We start from the raw sequence: 22,471 nt of genomic DNA, 5'->3' as shown, positions 1-22,471 counted from the left end.
TGGCAAATGAGCTGCTTCTGCCCTTTAATTTAATCTCCAAAAATATTGTAAAAAGCATTTCTCCTCAATTTAAATCACTCCAGCAATCAAAAAAGATGCATTTTCCCCCCAGTCAAAACTCTTAATATGGAGTGACAGCTGGAGAGGGTTTGCAGGATGTGCTTGGGATTCACAAAGTAGCCTAACGTTGCAGTGGCAGCATCTTGGGTCTGGGAGGCATCCTGTGTAATGCAGAATTTCCAGCATGCAGCAAGCCACTCTGGGCCACAGGCCCCTGAACCCCAGCGCCGGCCCCTTCTCCAGTAAGCAAAACTCAGCAGGTTAGGTTCCTGATGGCAGATTTTAGGATGTGCTTGGCACTGTCAAAGCAGCTCGAATTGGCACTGGGACCAGCTTGGGTCTGGGAGGCGTGTTTTGCAATGTAGGGGGCCTACATGGACTAATGGGTCCAGGACTCATCACAGCTCCCACTAACAGTTGCTGCGGGAATTTGACAGTTCAGATGTGTTTTTGTCTCTCTCTCCCTCTCTTACTCTGTACTTCTAGTGGCTCAGCTGTCAGCCACCTAAGACATTAACGTCTTACAACTTTTACAGTATGAGGCTTCACAAATACACAGCCTCACATGTGCGGACACTACATGGTTACATATACAGGTCCTGCAGTGCTCAGCGGTGGTCTGCTTAGAGAAATTCTTCCTCACCCGGAGAGAGAGAGAGGAGATCCCAACACTCCTCTCCAGCAAGAATGACATGGTTTTCCCCTGAAATTTGTCACTTCTCAGACTTTGTCCCTGCACCCACCCCCCCCCCCCCCACCCCCCCACCTCCTTCCGCCTTCCCGGCTTCCCGGTCAAACAGGCACTCCTCGGAACGCAGTGCTGCAGGAGCTCCATCTCCACTGCGGTGACTGACGGCCTCGTGGACGACGACGCCATACGCACCGGGAAGACTGTGGGCTTCATTCGCCGCCCGGCATGTGGCTGGGACGCGCGATAAGACGGGGCAGGCACTCCCGCCGAGCCGAGCACCAAGAGAGCGGCGGGCGGGGGAGCTGGGACGGCATCCGCGCCCCGCCCGCCGCGTGCCCGTCGCTGCGGCAGCGCGCCCCGCCCCCGTCGCTAAGGAAGTGAGGTCACGCAGTATGGTGGCTGGGGGCCGGAGGGGCTGAGGCGCCGGTCGTGTCGGGAATCCGTGTCCATCTTGCTCGGGAGGTGCGGCGACGGGCTTCACTGTCTCGCTAGTGTCGAGCGGCAAGACCAAAGCCGCGATGGCATCCGAAACCGTAGGACTGTGAGGCATCAGAACGAGAGCCAGGAGACCGGGCAGAGCAACAGAACCGGGTCGCGGACGAGCCGAGCTGCCGCCATGGAGCTGAGGGTTGGGAACCGGTACCGGCTGGGCCGGAAGATCGGGAGTGGCTCCTTCGGGGATATCTATCTGGGTAAGGAGGATGGCTCGCTGTAGATTTAGCTGGCCGTTTTCTGGCTATGTGGAGAACATCGAGGGCCTAGCCAGGTCGGGCAAGTACCTGGGCTAGGGACACAGCAGCAGTAATTTAATATTTCGTTGACATCATGTCCTAATTTGGATGGTGCGGAAATCGGGAATTCTGGTTTACTCGGCTGCCTCTTCTCATTGTTGTCTAGTGACCTTGGGCACCGTTCGAGTCTGTAAAATGGGAATAAGGGTAAAAATCGCTTCATCTCAAAACAAGGAATGAAAAAACCCAAAATCGCATAAACCCTGAAAACCCCACAACCCATCGCATTCGAAAAAACATTTCGGGAAGGAAACATACCACGGTTAAATATCGCTGCAGTGGACTAGAAAAAATTGTTGTCAGAAGGATGTTTCCTTCTCCTGTGAGGCCTAAAAAAATTACACAAGTACAAGTGAATAGGTTGCAGTAAAAAAAAAAACTTTAAATCCTGGTAGTTTGGCTAATCCTGTTGCTGACCATTACTAATCGTGATCGCTGTGCAATTGTAAAATAAAAAGGATTGGAATTGTCTTTGCCAGTCCTTTATTATAGCCCTCTAACATAGCCTACTGCTACTGTTTATGACAAGCACAGGTAGCGGGTGCAAAACATTTTGAAAGCGGATATTTTTAAAATACTCTGCATATTTTGCAAACTCTCAAGCCATGTGAAGTGGATTAAATCCAAAGAAATATGAGCATTACGTCCCGCCTGGTAGACACAAGTGTTCTGCTTTTGAAAATTGTGTTAACCTAGAAAAGCAAATCAGGGAAGGGGGAACTTGCAAGGGTTAAGTTTCATTGACTGCATATTTGTGGAAGATAAAAATAATGTCACTTGCTAGCTTATGTGGTATGCTTGCAGTGCATGCAGTATGAGAGGTGGGGGTTGTTTTTCCGTACATCTTGCAGTGCACAGCTGGCATTCCAACATAATTCGTTACCTAAAGCTGCTTGTTTACAGCAAATGAAATACTGGTTATCCATAAGACAGATCATATGCTTGATGAAAAATACGCATTTTTAACTGAAGGCATGTGATGGTCTAGAGTCAGAGAATGTGATTCTTCCTCTCTGCAATGCATGTATAGAAGATTGAAGATGTGACCATTGAAGATTGTGGTAAAGCTAGTGCAAAAATCCTTGTTAGCTTCCACTGGGATTTTGTGGGACAATTAAGACAGCAGTTAAAATCTGAAAAGTCTTAAATGATTTGAGAAATTTAAACTTGACTATTGCTCAGATAAATCAGATTGTATTACAGTATTAATATCAAGTGCAAGGGAAATAAACGTTTATGTGTGACTTTTATCTCTATGAATGCAGCTTACACCAGTGAAGTTGCACAGAAAGTAATAGTTCCCTGTATGCTAGTGTATATATTAATATACTGAATTCTATGCAATAAATCCTCTGGGTTTTACATTTTTTTATTTCTATATAATTGTCATGGATTTAGTCTCAGGGCTTATTGCAAATGTCATCCCATTTACATGAAGCATGGCTCAGGCATGGACCTAGCCTGGAAGTACATTAATGGAAGATCCTGGTGGCCTTTATTTTTCCAGGGGAAATTACTGTCTTTCAAGAACTGAAGACTTTTGTAGAGTTCCATTTGCTTTGCTATCCATTATGTGGTAGAACAGATGTTTGAAAACTGTGGTTTTTTGTGAAAACGAAATGTAGTCAGTTTTTTAAAAATTCCATTTACTGCTCTGTTGCTCAGACTGTACAGTAGACACAAGTGTCTTAAAATAATTTCTAAAGTTATTTCAGAAGTCAATATTTATTTTTAAGTAGACATGCTTTCTGATAGGCCTCAGTGAATTTGTGGATTATTTCAGCGTACATTCCCAGCTCAGTTTTATGCTTTGAAGATGAAGATTTGACTATTTTTGCCTGTTTCCAGTCCCCAGGTTTTGTCTTAAATGCAGATACAGGGGTGTTGAAGACATGTCAGACTGGAGAGGAACCTCTAGTTAGGCTTTTGAAAGTGGGGATCAGATCGAACTATAGGTGGTGTACTTCACATAATCCTGAACCATGAGGTAAAGCAGAAAAGGGCCAAATTCCTAAAGTAGAGAGACTCGGAGATAATGTCCGTGAAGTGTCACACGTTTCCTTTTGCTATTTCCTTTTTTTCTTATAGCTTGTAAATTGCTTGGCTGTGACAGTGTGTATTTTCTTGACTGTTTCTATTTAAGAATGTCAGTTTCTCCCTACATACTTTGAAAGTGAACAGGTAAGCCTTTTTTGATTCTTAAAACAAGAATTTAATGAGATTTAAAAGAAAACTTCTGCAGACTGCACATTCTTTAGTCTAGATAAGCTGTCTTCCAGCCAAGTAAAATGAGGTGTCAGGGTACAGCCGGACTATGTTGAGATCTAGGGAAATTGTAGCCTCTATTTCCAAGACATAAGAGGAGGTGATTTGAATTCTTAGTACTTCTTCCATTGGCGGGTCAATTTGCCACGTTCATAAAGATTCATTCTGACCGTTTTTACCACAAACTGGAAGTGGAAAGACATTCCTGAGAAGATACACTTGATTTAGTTTTGTTGTTTTTCTGGGGGTTTTTTTGTTTGGTTTTTTTTTTCCAATGGGATAGCAGCAATTTTGGATTCTCATTATACAATAGTTTTCTCTTGTAAACCTAGTCTGTTGGAGAGTGTAAAGTTTCAGAAGAATTTTTAGGTAATTGTGGCTGAGAGTAGTTTATCTCTGTATGTTTGCCATTGAGGAGTAGTTTGTGGATGCTCATTTTGTTTCGGTCTTGGTAAAGGAAATGCATCTTAAAAATATTTTGACCAATGTTTTAATTCTTCTGGTTTTAGGAACTGATATTGCTGCCGGAGAGGAGGTTGCAATAAAGTTGGAATGTGTGAAAACCAAACATCCTCAGCTCCACATCGAGAGTAAAATCTACAAAATGATGCAGGGTGGAGGCAAGCAAACTATTTTCCTTCTTCAAAGATTTTACTGCTTTTACACCTTTGATCTGTCTGCCACCTGACAGTTAATGTTTGGGATCTCTTTTGAGAAATAAGGAGAAGGTAGGAAAGGCAGCAGGGTAGATAAAGAGCAGCATTTTAGTTCTGCAAGGGTTGTAGAGGAGCAGTTCTAAATCCATGGCTATCACGCTTCATGATAACCAGTAAGATCCTCCAAAGTTTCTCATGGTTCCCAAAATAATAAAGTGGGAGGACCTTGTGCAATGTGAAACAAAGTTTCATCCTAGAACAGTGCTTTATTTCTGATTCTCATGGATCAGTGAATGATGGTAACCACTACTTTGGACCATTTCACCTGACTTGCTTATTATGGTAGCACAATTCTAAACTTTTAACAATCAGGTTAATTTTTGTTGTACATGTTAGTATCATTTTTGTCTATGTTACAAATATTTCCTTGCTGGGAGAGTTCAAAGACAAAATGGCACTGGTAGTGGAGAATTGGAATGCAGCAACTTCTTAGCTACTGTGTGTTGCTTTGCTACAGTAACTTGCTCATATATTTTGGAATTCTGGAAATGTAACATTCCTGTGCAGTTCTGGGACATAAACCCGGTGTAGTTCAGTTTTGTGTTTGTGTTATAGTCCGTTGAATTCTTCCTAAATGAGGATGTGCTTTGCATGAAGAGTACATTCCATGCTGTATCTCAAGTACATGCCAAGTAGGGTAATAAGACCTCTAGAAATTGATAATAATATGTATTTGCATTTAGTTACTTTTTAATTCCCTCGTCATTCGGTTGCCATCTGTATGTAACCGAAATAGCCTTCATAGAATATCGTGCTTCCTGTAAATTCAGCGAATTACGGCATTTCACACCAAAATGCATAGAATTAACTCTGAGTAAGGCATTTGAAAATCTGAATAAGGCTACCTACGTGCTGGTTTATTTCAAAATATTTGAGCATTTCTACTTTTTTTTTTTTTTGTGAAATAAGGTTCCTGACTTCCTCCATAAATTTGGGCTCATTATCATACTGTAAAACTGAATGAATAATGCATCTCATGAACAATGCTACTTTGGTAGAGATTCACCAAACAGCAAATACCATGAAACTGAAGGAAAGACAAGAATATGAAGGAAGGGCAGAAATTCATTGCAAATTTTGATGCAGGAGACAGATATTTCATGGTGATTTGATAGGCTTTGAAATTAAGTTAATTTCTAAGGCTTTCCTCGTAGTGGGTTGTCAGGGTTTTATTTTCAAACTCCTGATTTGTGCCTTATTGCATCCTAGAGACTACATGAATATTACTCTTGGTAAAATGCTTAGAGTTCAAATCCAACAAAGATGCTCAATACTTTAAAGTTACAAGATAAGCATGAAGACTAGAAGGTTTCTGGGGAAAAGAAAAAAGGCTATTTTTAGACCTCTGTTGCTAGAATTTTGTATAGATTCTGCTAGAAGTTGTCCCACATTTAATTTGGTATGCCTGAACATAAAATATTAAGCTTTGCTGTAAATGGAAACATTCGTGGTAATGACACTCAGAATTAATATTAAGAGCCTTGAAGATTTGTGTGCATCAATTATATAAATCAAAATGTTATACTGAATAAATTATTTATTTTTTCCTAGTGGGTATTCCCACAATTAAGTGGTGTGGAGCTGAAGGGGACTACAATGTTATGGTGATGGAGTTGTTGGGACCGAGTCTTGAAGATCTCTTCAATTTTTGTTCAAGGAAATTTAGTCTCAAGACAGTCCTATTACTTGCTGACCAAATGGTAGGAAATTACTTTGTTACCTTGGTAGTGAAATAGGTTGGGATATTGAATTTTTTTGATTATATTCATTTTATTTCTAAAATTTAGAGCTGAATAGGCTGTATTAATAGAGAAAAAAATCAAAAGTAGCTCTGTTTTTGTAAATCCAAACTATCCCATGAAAAGTGATTACCAGTTCTTTAAAAACTGAAACTGCACTGTTTGCAAACCGGGTGTTGCACTGCTCAAAGACTAAGAAATTTCCCCTAGAAAGTTTTCGGAAACAGATTGTCCTGGTTTTGTAAAATACACACGAGCAAAGAGCTGGAAAGGTTTGTCTGTTGTCTTCTAAATTGTTCTTTTTAATTCCCTTACATTTTACAATAGAAAGGGGAGTTGCCTCTTTCATTATTTAGACACCATTTCTAGTGTTTTTGTCAGAAAAAGATGTGTGCTTAGTCTCTTGACAATGATTTTTTTTTTGTGGTTCTGTATTTAGATTAGTCGAATTGAATATATTCACTCTAAGAACTTCATTCACCGAGATGTGAAGCCAGATAACTTCTTAATGGGCCTGGGGAAGAAAGGCAATCTTGTCTACATAATAGACTTTGGACTAGCAAAGAAGTATCGAGATGCTCGAACTCATCAACATATCCCATATCGTGAAAATAAAAACTTAACGGGAACTGCCCGTTATGCATCCATCAACACTCATCTTGGAATTGGTGAGCTGGGGAAGGCAATAAATAGAAGCTTCAAGAGTGTCGATGCATGTAATCTTAGTGCAAGTCGATGTTGCTTTGTGGAGGCATAGGAGACAGTCCCTATTTTTGACACTAAGACTACAGCATGCATGGCCTTGTATATCTTTATTTAGCGGGATTCAGTCTATATTAGTCTGTTTAGTCTGAGTTTGTAATGCTTGGGAATTAGCACTTTTTTTAATAACTGTAAGGATAAAAGGCTTTTCTTTTACTGAATGAGTTGGTCATGGGCATAGTAACACTCAGCTGTCTCTTGTTTTTGTAAGGGTTTTTATAACAATCTTGTTGCACAGACTTTTGTTTTGCCAGTAGAAAATGAAACCTAATGAGTTCACTTTTTTATGCTGTTGTAGAGCAATCTCGCAGAGATGACTTGGAGTCCTTGGGCTATGTACTGATGTATTTTAACCTGGGCTCCCTCCCCTGGCAGGGACTGAAAGCAGCAACAAAGAGGCAGAAATACGAACGTATCAGTGAAAAGAAAATGTCTACACCCATTGAGGTTTTGTGTAAAGGATATCCTTGTAAGTTACTCTTCTGTGACACTAGGACTATGTGTTCATTTTTTAGTGGTACATCTCCTTTCCTTATGTTAAATTCTACTACTCTTTTTCACCATCTGTCTCTTTCCTTCTACTCTTCCCCTTACTTATCTCCCCATGATTTTACCACATGTGTGGTAAAAATACTATGCTGAAGACAGATCTTTTGTGTTCATAGAGCGTTTCTAGGGATCCCTTGTCTCAACTGTTAAGTGCCCTCAAGAGGAAGGGTAGCATGGTACCCTGATTTGTGCTGTAATTTTTGTGCGCCTGTTGGCTGGATAATTGGCAACAGACAAATAGCATTTTAACAAACTGCCTTTTTCTCTGTCTGTGTGGGTACTGTTTCTTGGATGAATTGGATTGTGTAGTCAGATGCATCTCTTATCTACTGCAGTTATTTTGCTTGGGAATTATCATCCCAGGTTCATCTGGTTTCGCCTGCTGATGGATTAGAATTTGTGAGAAGCATAAGAAACACTGCTGTATCCTAGCATCATGCCTCAGAGCAGTTCTGTTTCTCAGTTTGTTATTTAGACCTGAACAACAATAAGCCATTTTTGAGTATTGTAAAATGATACTTCAGTTTGTTTTAAAACATAGTTACACTGGCTGTCATCAGAGACTATTTTAATTTCACAAAGAGTTCTGTCTCTTCACCCTCTTGTTACAATGACAAGAACTATAGTTTTTGTTTGGGTTGTGTGAAAATGCATCATTACGTGTTTCAAGTGCTGCTTCATGCATGTTCCTTTACATTCATGAATTACGGGTTTTTTCTGGGGTTTACAGGCAGGGAAGACTAATCAGATTCTCTTGTGCCGTTAGTTAGAATTTCTTTCTGCATATAAATTATTCTGTCATTTCATTTGGGAAAACCTAAGGTCAAAAGCTATTATTTTGATACTGCTGCTTGTCGCTGGTGCACTGAATTCACTACAGTATTCTTTTTTTTTTCCTCTGTAATATTTTGCTTGCCCTTTAAAAAAAAGTGTTCAGACTATTGTAAATTAAAAATGTGGCGTGACTTACCTGGGAGACAAAGTTTTTGTGTGTTTTGTGACACAGCAGACATGAATCTCTGTGTGTCTTAACCAAGAAGATGCTGTTCCATGTCCCACAATAAATTGTGTTCAATATGTTCCAAGCAAAGTTTTGAAACTTTTCTCCCCCACCCACCAGCTGCTGGTTAAAGAACTGTGTTATTGAGTCCTCTGTGCAGTCAAAAAAATGAGATCTTTGCCCGCTCTGTGATAGAAAAATAATTTCTTTTTCAGGATTGACATGATAGTGTTTCCTTTAGTGAATTTCTAGTATTAAATCATTATTCTTTTTCTTATGTTAAGAAGATTCCCTGCTTTTCAGGTTTGGAGTGGTTTGGGTGTTTTTGACGCAGAATTACAAAAAGCCAATGTGAAGCTGTAGATAAAAAACAGGTTTCCTTTAATTACAGCCGAATTTGCCACATACTTGAATTTCTGCCGTTCTTTGCGTTTTGATGACAAGCCGGACTATTCCTATTTAAGGCAATTATTCAGAAACCTTTTTCATCGGCAAGGATTCTCCTATGACTATGTATTTGACTGGAACATGCTGAAATTTGTGAGTAGCTCACACAGCTTTCTAAAACTTGGAATTTTTAATTGTTCTGGTTGGGTTCTGTTACTGCATTGTTAGTTTTGAGTACCTTAACTCATACTGTAAGATTGTCTTCCATATTTCCTCTTGGCAACTCTACTGTATAGACAGAAAGATCAGGAAATGAGGAGAAGGGCAGGAGATACAGGATCCATGCTATAAGGCTTGGATGACAACTAAGTTACAGTTACAAAGCTTTTAATGTGGAAGGCTTCTTAGATCTTTTAGGGCAGTCACCAGGCTAGATTGTGGAATTACTACTTTCTCCCACTTTGATCTTTATCAAAGGTCATTTGCAACATTTGAGGAGGTGTCCAGCTGCCGTAACAGTACACGTGTACATTAACATTTTGAAGACTGTCTGAGCAGCTGTATGAACACAACTTACGGCAGTTCTCAAGAAATTTTACCAAAGCAGCTGGTGCCTTCTCAAACTTCAGTTCACACATTGTCCAGTACTTCTTTTTCAGTACTTTTATGAACATACAGTTGTAAAGACTAATCCCCAAAGTTGTTCACTACTCTTGGCCTATAGGGTGCAAGCAGAGCAGCTGAAGATGCTGAACGTGAAAGACGGGAACGAGAGGAAAGATTAAGACATACACGAAATCCAACTGTACGTGGATTACCCTCCACTGCTTCTGGCAGGATAAGAGGAACGCAAGATGTAGCTCCTCCTACTCCCCTTACCCCGACTTCACATGCTGGTGAGTAAGCAAGTAGCTGGGTAAGTGCTTTCTTGTAGACTATTCTAATTGGCAGTTTGTGTCTGGGCAGAATTTGGCCTTGTGGTTTGGTTTTTTCTCCCTTGATTTTTAGTAGATTGAAGGTATTTACATATGCTCCTTGCCTGGCAATTGATACTTGTATTTCTATGAAATGTCGAACAGCCTTGATTCCTCGTTTGGTTATGTGGAATTTTTGTGTGCAAACAGCAAGAGTGTAATTTTTACAGTGACTGTGTTAACATGGCATTTCTCATTATGAGAATCTAATACTGTTTTTCTCACAGCCAACACCTCTCCTCGGCCAGTATCCGGTATGGAACGAGAAAGGAAAGTGAGTATGAGATTGCATCGTGGTGCCCCAGTCAATATCTCCTCGTCTGATTTAACAGGCCGACAAGATACCTCTCGCATGTCAACTTCGCAGGTAAAAAAAAAATAAATCTGTGTATTGGAAAAAATGAGGGTGATTTGATAAAGTTAATTTGCCAAAAGAACTTACCAGGTAATTGATGTAATTTCATACTGTTTTTGCAGGTGATGTTCATTCATGTAAATGCTTGACATTTAGCCTGAATGATGTGGGCGTAAAGAAATTTTTATTTTTACCTTGACAGCAATGAGAGGATGCAAAATTCTAGAGGTGCAGCATTTTAACCTACTGTTATGGGATGTAGCTCCTTGACTCGTAGAGTTTCTTATACCTGTTATAAGTGAAGAAGCAGAGTAAGAGACAGTAGTGAATCTTGTTTCTGGATCAGCAGAGCACACAATATTGGTGCAGAAAAGGCAAGAAGCATTTGGTGAAGAATAGAAGGTGCAATAGTGAAGAAAGAGCATAGTGAATTAAGAGCACTGCACTACAACACTACGGTTGTAGTGCAGTGCTCTTAATTCAGAGCCCATAAGAGGCCACATACATGGATGCTGGATATGTTGCAGAAGGCTCATTTGAAGAGAATGGCAGGAGGATAAATAATAATGATTCATAGTCGCACTGAAATCATCCTTGCTGCTCACAGTGACTTAGCAAAGAAATTCTAAGACTGTTTCTTTTTAGGGCTAACAGTGTTAAATGTATTTCTGTCTTTCCTCAGCATATTGACAGTCTTGTCCCAAACAGTGTGTGGCTTGGCTTTGTACCATTTACTTTCAGTCTTACTTACAAAATGGAAATCAGCCAATCTGTAGACATTCTGCAACACTTCTGGGAAAGCAGCATGTTAGGGGGACTATTGCAGTGACCTAGGGGTTTTTCCATCATGCCTCACTACTGTGCAGGAGCTCCGAGTGCATAATTTTTGCCAGGGACTTGTTCCTTGTTGACAGAGCACATTGACAAAAAATTAACTTGGTTCCTTTTAGCTTCATCATTTAATTGGCAGAGTTAATTACTTTTGGATAGTACATGTTCTTACGTATGAAATCTTACTGCTTGAAAAAACAGTTTTTTAGATGGAGGCCGGGTGGATATGGATATTCAGACTGGACATCCCAATCTAATGAAGACTGAGAGTGAAGTGGGTTGGAGAAGCAATTCCATTGTGATAAAAGCCAAGTGGCATTTGGGGTGGCAGGGAGTTTAAGCTGAATGATTTGTTTCACCATGTAGCTGCACAGATACTTGTGCTTGCACAAGGGATGAACAGGAACAGAAATGACTGGGCAAGAATAGAGTGTAGGTGAGGTTTTCTGTACTGGCTTTGGTACAAGTTTCGCCATCTTGTACTGTTCACTGAACTGGTATTCTTGCCACCAGAAATTCTCACGTTTAAATATTTTTAAATAGTTGGAAAACAAAGGGGAGAATTGTGCATAGTTATGGATCTTGTAAATTTCATAAATACCTGTTAGAAGAATGTAAAGAAGGTGCAACCAGGCTGTTTGCAGCAATATCCAGTGAATGGACTATGGATAGTGGGCACAAATTGAAATACAGGAAATTCCATTTAAACATACAGAGAAACTTTTTTTTACTATGAAGGTGGGCAAGGAATGTAACAGGTTGCCCAAAGAAGTTGTGGAGTCTCCCTTTTCCAAATTCCTTGGAGCCCAACTGGACATTGCCCTGAGTGTCTTGCTCTAGTTGACTGTGCTTTGGGCAGTGGGATTGGGCTACGTGATTTCCAGGAGTCCTTTTTGACCTTGAATAATATGTGAGGCTGTGATGCAGACTTCTCCCTGAACATTTACTTTAATATAAAGATGGTTTTTTGGCAAAATGTATATGCCAGATCTTTGGCATTCTGAGCAAATCTCAGATGCTTTGTCTCTGTTAACAGTCGCATAAATGAGTTATAGCAGTAACAGACAGAAGTGTAGCAATGCCCCTTGATTGTTTTAGGTGCAAGTACATCTTTAGTGTTTTTGCTACGTTTGTGACGTGTCGCTCATTGTGCGGGTGACACTATTGTAAACATTTCAAAATACGAGTAATACAGTTGGTCTTGTAGATCCATTTTGGTTCTGCCTGGCCTGTAGAATGTGAACATTGTGAGAGCAATGAGCAGTTTTCTGAGTGGTCTTTGGGCTGTTTTCTGAGTGGTCTTTAAACATCCAGATGTGTAATTTGTGATATGGGCCCATAGTACCATCTGGCTTAATGGCACATCCCATACCTCCTCTTTTTAACACTCTGCTCCAAGTACAGGACTGCTTGGTTGACATCTTTACGGTCTCAAAAGCAGCCTAGTCAGTATCTTCTCTTGAGTTTGTTAGAACTAATAATTCATTGACTGCTGTATTCATTTAGTTCTTAAGACAGTGAACCACTGCTGGTATCTATCTCATGGTGAACAAATAACGGTGTGTAACTAGTATAATTTGAACAGATTCCCATGGGCCTGTTGCAATTGGAGGGAAAGAGAGATTTGCGGGGGAAATGAGTTGGATTGGAAGGGACCTTAAAGATCACCTCATTCCAACCCCCCTGCCATGGGCAGAGAACCTTCCAGTAGGCCAGGTTACTCAGAACCCCATTCAGCCTGGCCTTGAACATTTCCTGAGATGGGGAGTCCACAACCTATCTAGGCAACCTGGTCTAATGCCTCACTGCCCTTATAGTAAAGAATTTCTTCCTAATAAATAAATCTACCCTCCTTCAGGTTAAGGCTGTTCACCCTTGTCTTGCCACTATGTGCACTTTTACATGCCATGAGAATAGCCCCTCTTCAGCCTTCTTGCAAGCCCCCTTTGGGTACTGCAAGGCTACTCTCAGTTCTCCCCAAAGTCTTCATCTTCTCTTCTCCACACTAAACAGCCCCAACTCTCTCCGCCTGTCTTCGTAGGAGAGGTGCTCCAGCACTGTTGTCAACTTGTGGCTCTTCTCTGGACTCATTCTAACATTGTCAGCTTTGTTCTTGTGTTGGGGGCCCTAGAACTGGACACAGTACTCCACGTGGGTCTCACAAGAGCAGAATAGAGGGTAAAAATCCCCTCTCTCAAGTTGCTGGTCACTTTTCTTTTGATGCAGCCCAGGACATGGTTGGCTTTCTGGGCTGCAGGTGCACATTGCTGAGTCATGTTGAGCTTCTAATCCATGAACACACCCAAGTCTTTCTCCCCAGAGCTAATTACGATCCATCCATTCTTCACCCAGCCTGTACTTATGCTTGAGGCTGACGTGATCCACATGCTGGACCTTGCAGTTGACCTTGTTGAACTGCATGCAGCTCCCAAAGACCCACTTCTCAAGCTTGTTAAGGTCTCTTTGGATGGCATCCTTTTCCCTACAGCCGGTTGACTGCACCACACAGCTTGTTGTTGTCAGCAAATTTGCTGAGGGTACACTTGTTTCCACTGTCCATGTTGCTGACAAAGATTTTGAACAGCGCTGGTCCCAATACTGAGGGACAAACACCACTCATCGCTGTTTTCCACTTGGACATCGAACTCACTGACCACAATTCTTTGAGTGCGACCATCCAGCCAGTTCCTTATCCACCAAGTGGTCCGTGTGTCAAATCTGTGTCTCTGCAGTTTAGAGACAGGGATATCATGCAACACAGCCTCCAGTGCTTTGCACAAGTTCAGGTGGGTGATACATGTGGCTCTTCTCTCATCCACCACTGCTTAGCCACACTGTAAAAGGTCCCCAAATTTGTTGGACTCAATTCAGCTTTTGTGAAGCTATGTTGTCTAACACCAATCACCTCCTTATTTTCCATATGCTTTAACATAGTTTCCAAGAAGATCTGTTACATGACTTTGCCAGGCACTGATGTGTGACATATTTCCCTTTATAAAACTGAGGGTTATGGTTTCCCCTTTCCAGTCAGAGGGAACTACACTGGACTGCCATGACATCTCAAATATGATGGATAGTGGTGTAGCCGTTTACTCGGCCCGATCTCTCAGAACCCGTGGATGGACATGTGTCATCAGGTCCCACAGACTCGTGCACTTTCAGGTTCTTTAAACAGTCCCAAAGCCAGTCATCTTCCGCAGTCGATGGTTTTCATTTTCCCAATCCCTGCCTTCATCTTCTGCAGCTTGAGTGGTGTGGCTGAAACACTTTACTTAGACTATAACTTATAACACTACTGCTTGAGTTTGCTGGAGAAAATTCACTTTTCATTTTCCCAGTTGTCACTCTCTTGCAGGCGGGATGGTGCAAGTTGTAGGTGTTGATAGCTTATGCTCTTTACAGTTTTCATAATACTAAAGGAGCTCTTCTGTAATCAGAATTTATCCTTTGATGTTAGCCAGGGCAATAGTTATAGCCATGAGTTTTCCATTATCTGTATACCTTGTTCTTAGGAAAACCACAAGTGTTTGAGACATTAGTTTTGTTATTTCATTTACTTTATGCTTTGGTTTGGTAAGGCAACAGTGCATCTGTAATCTCCACCTCTATTTATCTAAAGGACAGGTTGCTGCTCGTTAAATTCTGGACAATGAAATGTACAGATGTTACTCAGACAAGGAAAGCTACTAGCCTCTAAGTAGAGTTCTTAAAGATGACTACTCCACGTGTTTATCTTTCTTTTTTCCAAACTGAATTCTGATCAAATAAGACTGAAACTGAAAAACTAAGGCTGTGAATGCAAATAATAGGAACCAGAGTTCTCTTAGGTAAAGGAGGCATTCTCAGAGAAATTTGATAATAGGAACTGCAGTTCTATTATGAAAACTAGGCATTCTCAGAGAAATTTAATGCTCATGGAAAAATGGTAATTGCTAAGCATAGCAAAATAGATGTCATTGCCGGCATCCAAGATAGTGTCTGCATAGCACCTAAGTCATTCTTCTCAAAAAAGACGTGCAGGTTCTAACACTAAGTAACAAGCATTTATTGAAGTACTGCTGTGTCTTATGAAGTGGTTCGTGAAACTTAAGTGTTCCTAATGAAATTATGTAAATTCTATGGCACATGTTATTCAGTACTTTTCTGGATTATATGAAGTGAATGCGACAGCAGAAAACCTGCAAGTTGTGAGTTCACAGTGATAAACATCAGTGGTAGCTGAGCGGTCGAGCGCAGTCCATTCAAATGTGTATTCCTGAAGTACTCCAAATTCTGGTTAGGATGAAGAAGTGGAGGCTGTTTTCCTGTATGGGGGAGCTGTATCTGTGGTAAGTAATGACTGAGGAGGCAGATGTAATGTTGGAGAAGTTAGTGTGGTTTCCGTAATGAAAAGGCACAATTTCCTCCTGTGTATGATACAGTAATGAGCAGAAGTGGACATGTTATTTTGTGTTATTAGTGAGATGGATTGGGAGAACAGATTGTACAGTGTAAGAGTTTCAAATCTACTTCTTTCAGTTTGTACTAAAAGCTAAGAAAATGTCATGAGTGAGTTGGTGTGGTGTTTGAGACAAAATGATTTTAACAGGAATTAATGTTTAAGGAGGAAATATGTGAAGAACCTATCACATAAAATTAAAACCACTCACAAGTAAAGAAAGGCAAAATAGAGGTCTAAGTGAAAGTAGTTACCTACTGAAACAATCTCTAAAATAAGTAGATCATCTCTCCTCTCTGCCTTTGCATCAAGACTCGATTCATTTCTAAGTGGTGTGTTCAAGTTTAAAGCAAACCTAAATTTCACCTCTGTGTGCAGTGTGTTAGACAGAAAATCATACCAACTGTTAAAAGATCCATCTGCTCCTGAACACTCTGAGTTGTTCCCTAAGTCTCCTTTACACAAAGTTTGTAAACATTAAGAGGTGTAATAAAGGAGGTAGTAAATGAGGTAATGGGTATTCTAGTAAAAACTACTTTGAATCAGTTCTGCTGGCCCACATGCACAGACTGAATCCTGAAAGCATGATCATCTCAAGAGTCTAGTTATGGGTGAGTAGTCTTCATTTCCTTCAACGAAAGGCTCAGTCTGACTGCTCGTGGTTACACAGTAAGTTGTTTAATATTTTTTTTCTTGAATGTAACATGTTCAGCACCCAACAGTCAAAGCTGTGGCAAATTCCAATTGGTAATAGAGGTATTCTCTGTAGTTGAAAGGAAAGACTGAAGTGCTGCACAAAGAAATATTTGATTATGGCTCTTTGATGGAAGAAGGTTTTAAAAGACTGTAGCCAAGACTGGCATTGAATAACTTAAGTGTTGTGCCATACTTCAAGTGCTTCTTCATTTTTCATTTCTGTATCCACAAATCTTTCTCCACCCATCTTAATAGGCATCATACTCTGCGTTGTTCTTCTGACCCTGTCAGCTTCCTTTGAGGATTAATGATTTGTTTCTTTTACGCGCCTCTTAATATGATGGAAATGTCTTATAGAAGTCTGAAATCAGAGCTTCTCAAAAGATAGAGTTGCTACTGCAAGTTCAGGTTGGATTTTTATTAAGACATCTTTATATATCGGGGCAGTGGAACTGTTAAAAATTGCTGTCTTTTCCCCTACCTCAGAATAGCATTCCTTTCGAACACCATGGCAAGTAGCTGCTCGTCTCCTTTCGTTGGAAGGCAGCACTGGGTGAGTGCTTCTCATTAGACACCAAAACATTGTATGGGACGGGGAAAATACTCTTTGGAAACATCCGACTTTGCTTCTTCTACTCATGTGATCTCATATTGTATCTGTGCCTTTTGGTCAGATGCTTGATGAAGCACTGATTTTTCTCTAACTTAAAAGCAAACGTCTTTCCAAAAGCTGAGTTACTACTGCTGTTCCACTTGGACTTTTAAGCAGAGTTGACAATAATGTGACTTAAAAAGGTCCCTAAAATTGTTCAAGTATTAACAATAAAGTAAAATAACCAAGTCAAAATTTTAGCTGTATGAGAATTACGTGTCTTTCCAAGGATATTGATGCAGCAGTATGTCATCCATTAAAAAACAGATCTGCTTCAGAATCATAAAAGCAAAATACCTGTATGAAGACTCAATTGACAGTATTGCTCAAATGAGGCTCTGTCTTGTCTTTTCATTAATGGAATGTTCTACTACAGCCATGTCCATTTTTCACTGTTTTATATTCTTCTCCTTGCCTTATGAACTCTCATTTTAAAAAACTCAGATCTATTCAGATCTATATTTAAAACAAACGTTCACATACTAACAGGAATAGTTGACCATGAGCATCTCAGAGGTAGGCAGACTTGAATTTAGATATTACCAAGTCCTTTCCACTGTTCAGTGCAGTAGAAGTCTCTGCCTTTCTGTGTGCAGCTTTTGGCTTTTTAGTCTGTTCTGCTTTTGGCAATAATAGGTTTCATATGAGAAATAAAAAGCTTTCAGTTCGAATCAGAACCTTCGTGGCTGAGGGATACTTTTCTTAAGTATTTCAAGAGCTTCTTTGATTTGCTATATACTAAAAAAAAGCTGTGAGATTTTTCTGTTCCTTAATAAATTCTGTTGTGTAACTCTTGTCTGCTGTCTCACTTTCTCTATAAAGCTTAAGCTTGCATTAATCCTGTATCTCTAGTTGGTGAAGAGTCCTGCTATTTCTCTTCTGTTTTCTCCTTGTGCTTTGTGTGCTTGGCTGACTCTGCACAACCTGCTTCTCGAACAGCGTATAGCATTAAAAAGATCCAACTGTAAATGACAGCTTAACACTTTAAAGACCAGTTATCAGATCTTAGTAAAAAAATAGATGTTACAAAAAATGCAAAAAAGTAAACCTAAAGCTTTGCATTGAAAAGCCTGTATGCAGGAAACATGCATGCACATTCTGGTCTGGTCTGGTATGTGGCTGCATTGGTTGGCCTATACTGTATGCCTTAGTATTTGCAGTTGTTCACAACTGAAACAAATACTGAATACCGATCCAGCTACTTAGATGTTTCTCGCTTCTTAAATTGCGGAGATGTATGGTTTTTCACTTTCACGGTGAAAGTGGTAAGAAATAATGCTACGCTTACTTCAGTAGGTCAAGCTATGGAAATACAAGAGGTATCTTTTAACACAGTGTCCCATGGACAGAGAAAAGCTATTGAAAATAATGAATTTCTTTTTTACCTTCTTAATATTTTTTTAAAATTAATTATCCATTGAGTCTGTTACTGTGCGTTGATAGTGTTTTGATCTGGTTGGTTCGTTCTTCTGCACATGTTTATGCTCTGTCTAATTTTCTTCAAAACATCCCCTCTGACTGGAAAGGTGAATTTTCCATGTTAACTTCTAATAAAAGAGGAAAATTGTAGGGAACTTTGTGTCGCTATAGGTGGACGTGAAACATTATATTGCTCACTGAATTTTAAATTCACACACTTATATTTTGGCAGTTGATAGTTTAGAAGTACATTGCGAGACACTTGTATGTTAACTGGAAGGATATGTGCTGATGTTGTCTTGTTTTTTGGCTTTGGTAGATTCCTGCTCGGGTTACTACCAGTGTTCTCCAGTCTGCTGTGCACCGGTGAAAATTATTTTGCCATGGAGGGCAGATAATGCATGGCTGATCTCCCATGTTGCCAATGGCTTTACTAGCAAATATACCCTAAACTAGAGCGGAAATTGGAGTTCTCCATGTGACCTAAAAAGCTCTTGGAGGAACATGCAGAGACTCCAGCAGCTGCCATTACAGGACGCTTTTGCCAGAAACCCAATGACCTTAAGAGAACCCTGTGGTAACAGGGCTGGAAAAGAAAGATGGTTTACAGAGTTCACCGCCTGTTACTGGATGGCCATTTCAGTTTTCCCTCCACAGGCGGCAGACTTTACTCCCTTTTTATTATTCTACTGTAACTATAAATCTTTTACTTGGTTTAAGAAAGTTTTTTGTATCATTTTGCTAAAATTATTGGCTTACTTCTCTGTATAGAACTCTTGCTTTTGTCTGATTTAAAAATGTAGAGTATAAACAAACCTGAACTAAAGATAATGACTTGAAATTTCTTGTTTAAAAGATTAGTCTGCCAGGGAACATGTAAATGAATCAAAACCATCTGCTGTTATTTAAATTGTTTACTTTCACATATTGTCCCATTCTGAGTCGGTTTTTTCATGAAGATTTTAAAACTGTTAGAGGTCTATTTTACTGTTTGCTGTCTTCATTCACACTGGACATTTAACTTTCTGTGTAGCACAAAGGAATTTTTTAATACTCATTGTGTTTCATAGAAGAGGATAACTAAATACCCTGCAGGAGAGTCTTAAGTATAGTAGAGATTGTAATGATGAATTTCTTTTTTTGTAAAGAACATTAAGAACAAAGTAAAAGACTGACACTTGAGGGATTTAGAACTAGAATGCTTGTTCTGTCTCTCTGCTTAGTTTGGGTGAATGGATACTTTCAAACATTGTTTTTACTCAGAAAATTTTGTTTCTTCTCCGCTGAGGCTGATTAGCTTGGAGACTGTTACAAGTGCAAAATAGACATTGCTGCTGAATCTTCAGAGAATTTGCATGTTTCATTCAGTGTCCACATGTTTATAAATAAATACATTGATTTAGGCCTTCTGTTACATGCCAAGACTCAAAAAAGGAATTCTTATACCAAAAAAAAAACCAACTAAATAACACCCCCACAAACATAGTAACCTATTCTTGCCATAAAATCCTGAGAATTTTTACAATTCAGATGCATATCATATTTAATTCTTAAGTATATTTAACCTGAGAATGCCCAGAGTAATTATCTAGGCATGAATGACTCAACATGCTCAGGTTGTTGCAGATATTGTTGGCTCCTTTTGGTTATGAAATATGGGAAATTCTTCATACTGTCTGTTACTGTAAATGGTCTTGTAAAAGTACGTGTTCTGTCCTTATGGTACTTGGAACAGTACCAGAACTCTTTATGACTGAAATTGTGGGAAGTTTCTGTGCTGGAAAGTATGTACAGAGATTTTGTTTGAACAGTTAGGTATTTTGAGAAATGGAGACAATTTTTAAAGGTATATTGGTCTGCAGATTTTTATGAAGAGTAGTTTTTATTTTTTGGGTGTTTACAAATTCTTTTTTGCCCCTCTCAAAAGTCCCCGTACCAAGAATTATCATTCTTCTTTGGATGCTTTCATAACATTAGCTATTTGCTTGTGTGTACTCTGGGTCAGACTGGGGAAATGTGTGTTTGGGGAGAGTATAGTGGAAAAGCGCAAGAATTTGATTGATTGGTAAGTTTGCATAAGAGAGTTATTTCCTCAGTTACTATAAACTTTGGTATTTTAGGCATGTGCACTACCATTTGAGCAGTTTTACACTTCACTGTGCTTTTCTTGTAAATATCTGTGGTTAATAGTGTAGTGTTTGAGGGACTGAAAAAAGCAGCCTATTTCCTGTGTATCTGGACCATTAGATTGCTGTACTATACTGAAAAGTTGACTGCAGATTTCTAGAATTGTACTCACTTGTGGGCAGTTTTTGTCCTCATAATAGCTAAATTCCATCATGCAGAAAATAGTTGGACTGTCTATATAAACCTGTGTATAAACCAGTATCTCAAAGCACTTCATTTGTACTAACACTGTATTTGTGTAATTTAACAGTTGTGTAAATACATTCATAATAACTTCTGTTCTTCTTGGTGTAACTTACTGACTTGCAATGAATCTTCACCATTTACCTGATGCAACTCTTTTCTTTTTTCTCTTTTCTTCCTTTTTTTCTTCTCTTCTCTCATTTCTCTCTTCTTTTTTCTTTTTTTCAAGGGATTTCTGTACCTACAAAGAATATTGTCAGTTGCAAACATTTGAAGATACTGTCTTGGTAGCAAAACTTTCAGTGAAAGAGTTTGGTAGTTATGATCCTGGGGTGTACAGGAAGAAAGAGAAAGCATTAATTACTTTGCTCACAGAAAGCATGCCTTTTTGCCAGTTTAAAGGTAAATGTTTTTGTTTGGATACTTCTTTTTTTTCCAGAAGTTTTTAATTTTGTACAAAAGCTTTTGCGTATCAAGTAATGCAGGGTATTGATAAGAAAGTATAGTAGGGGAATTGAGATTAGAGTTATGGGAGCTAAGATAAAGGCAAGAAAAATAGTGAGCTGTACTCACAGTGGTGCCCTGTATAATAAAATTCCAGATTTTGCTATGTGATTCTCAAAAGTCTATTATAACCTGAGGGTAGGCGCACCTTCAGGAACCCTCCATGTTTTCTTATTATCAGACCTTTAGAAGTTGGAAGGATATTTTAATTTCTTCTCATGGTTTTTGCTTAAAATTGTGTATATGCTTTTATATGGAAAATACCACCTGTGCCGCTGTTCTACATAATCTTGAGTGGTTACAGAGTCCTTGAGTTTTTGTGGTACAAGTACTTTAAAAAAAAAAAAGAAAATAAATCCTCTGCTTTAAGAGAGCTATTAAGAGAAAACATTTGAGCCCATGTATTCCATGTTACCTTCATGAAAATATTCAAAGTACTCCTTGGAGGAAGGCACGTTGATGAAGTCATTGTTTCCAGTAGGAAAAATGTCATGAGCATAGCTACTTGTCTTTGTTTCCTCATGTCCCAGACCCTTGAGTATAGCATTGGCTAGAGCAGCATACATGTTGATTTCAAGAATATTTAGTTTCTCTTTTAAAATAATTAAATACAAAGGTGTTTATTTTGTTCTTTGACTTTTGCTTTACAAGAGCTGCACTTTGTGTACAAAATACCAAATTAAAACAAACACTGCTACTGGTTTTTTAATAGTGCTGGGCCATCTGTTCAGAAATCAAAATTTAAGCTTTGAGATTGTGAGCAAGTGTAATCCATCATGAACTTAATCCTACAGCAGCTTCTAAAATTCACTGGATGAGTTAGGTTAATAATAAAAAGGTTTTACTGTGACAGAATGCAGTATTTTGTTATTAAAAACAGTACGTTTCCCTTTGATTCATTCAAGTGACAGTTATTGATTTTACATGCATATGTATAGATTTAAGTGACTGTCTGAACCTGAATTGGTATAGACTATTTGTATTGTTCAATACTTTTGTGCAAGGAGAGTGCTCAGAGGCCTGGTCTTCAGTAAGAATCTGTTTCACAGCCAAATCATACCGACTTTTTCAGCAGATATTTGCACAATTTTAACACTTTACAACTTCTTAGATGTTGGTGGGTTTTTTCCTTGCTTAATATTATTAAAACTAGTATGGTTTGGTTCTTCTGTCAAAACCATTATATGCTTCAGGCAGAGGGATAGTAGAAAATGAGCGGAGAACTGTACATACAGAATCTACAAAAATATGCCTAAAATGTTCTTTGTTAAT

At 39.3% G+C, this 22,471-nt stretch overlaps 1 protein-coding gene across 2 annotated transcripts; it reads left to right on the top strand.

The window, feature by feature from the left end:
* Positions 1-1,144: 1,144 nt before the first annotated feature.
* Positions 1,145-22,094, top strand: CSNK1D (casein kinase 1 delta). Of its 2 annotated transcripts, XM_054293154.1 has the most exons (10): positions 1,145-1,443; positions 4,317-4,427; positions 6,075-6,223; positions 6,702-6,930; positions 7,323-7,493; positions 8,965-9,113; positions 9,685-9,856; positions 10,162-10,301; positions 16,741-16,807; positions 18,645-22,094. In XM_054293154.1, exons 1-9 carry the CDS (start codon positions 1,368-1,370, stop codon positions 16,771-16,773), a joined length of 1,230 nt encoding a protein of 409 aa, XP_054149129.1. In that variant the 5' UTR covers positions 1,145-1,367; the 3' UTR covers positions 16,774-16,807; positions 18,645-22,094. The 2 variants fall into 2 exon arrangements, with proteins under 2 accessions (XP_054149129.1, XP_054149127.1); XM_054293152.1 differs by lacking the exon at positions 16,741-16,807.
* The last annotated feature ends 377 nt before the right edge of the window (positions 22,095-22,471 follow it).

The sequence above is a fragment of the Melozone crissalis genome, unplaced genomic scaffold (genome assembly GCF_028551555.1).
Source record: "Melozone crissalis strain CALT ecotype California unplaced genomic scaffold, PUWL_Pcris_2 ptg000129l_1, whole genome shotgun sequence".
Classification (NCBI taxonomy): Eukaryota; Metazoa; Chordata; class Aves; order Passeriformes; family Passerellidae; genus Melozone; species Melozone crissalis.
Note: the sequence above shows the minus strand (reverse complement) of the source record. Positions and strands in the feature narration are given on the sequence as shown.

Bases quoted from the DNA above. Each gene is read 5' to 3' on its own strand.
- CSNK1D (XM_054293152.1), top strand. From the start codon at position 1,368: ATGGAGCTGAGGGTTGGGAACCGGTACCGGCTGGGCCGGAAGATCGGG. The intron at 6,224-6,701 runs GTAGGAAATTAC...TTCTGTATTTAG, and splicing joins TATTACTTGCTGACCAAATG to ATTAGTCGAATTGAATATAT. The intron at 7,494-8,964 runs GTAAGTTACTCT...CTTTAATTACAG, and splicing joins TTTGTGTAAAGGATATCCTT to CCGAATTTGCCACATACTTG.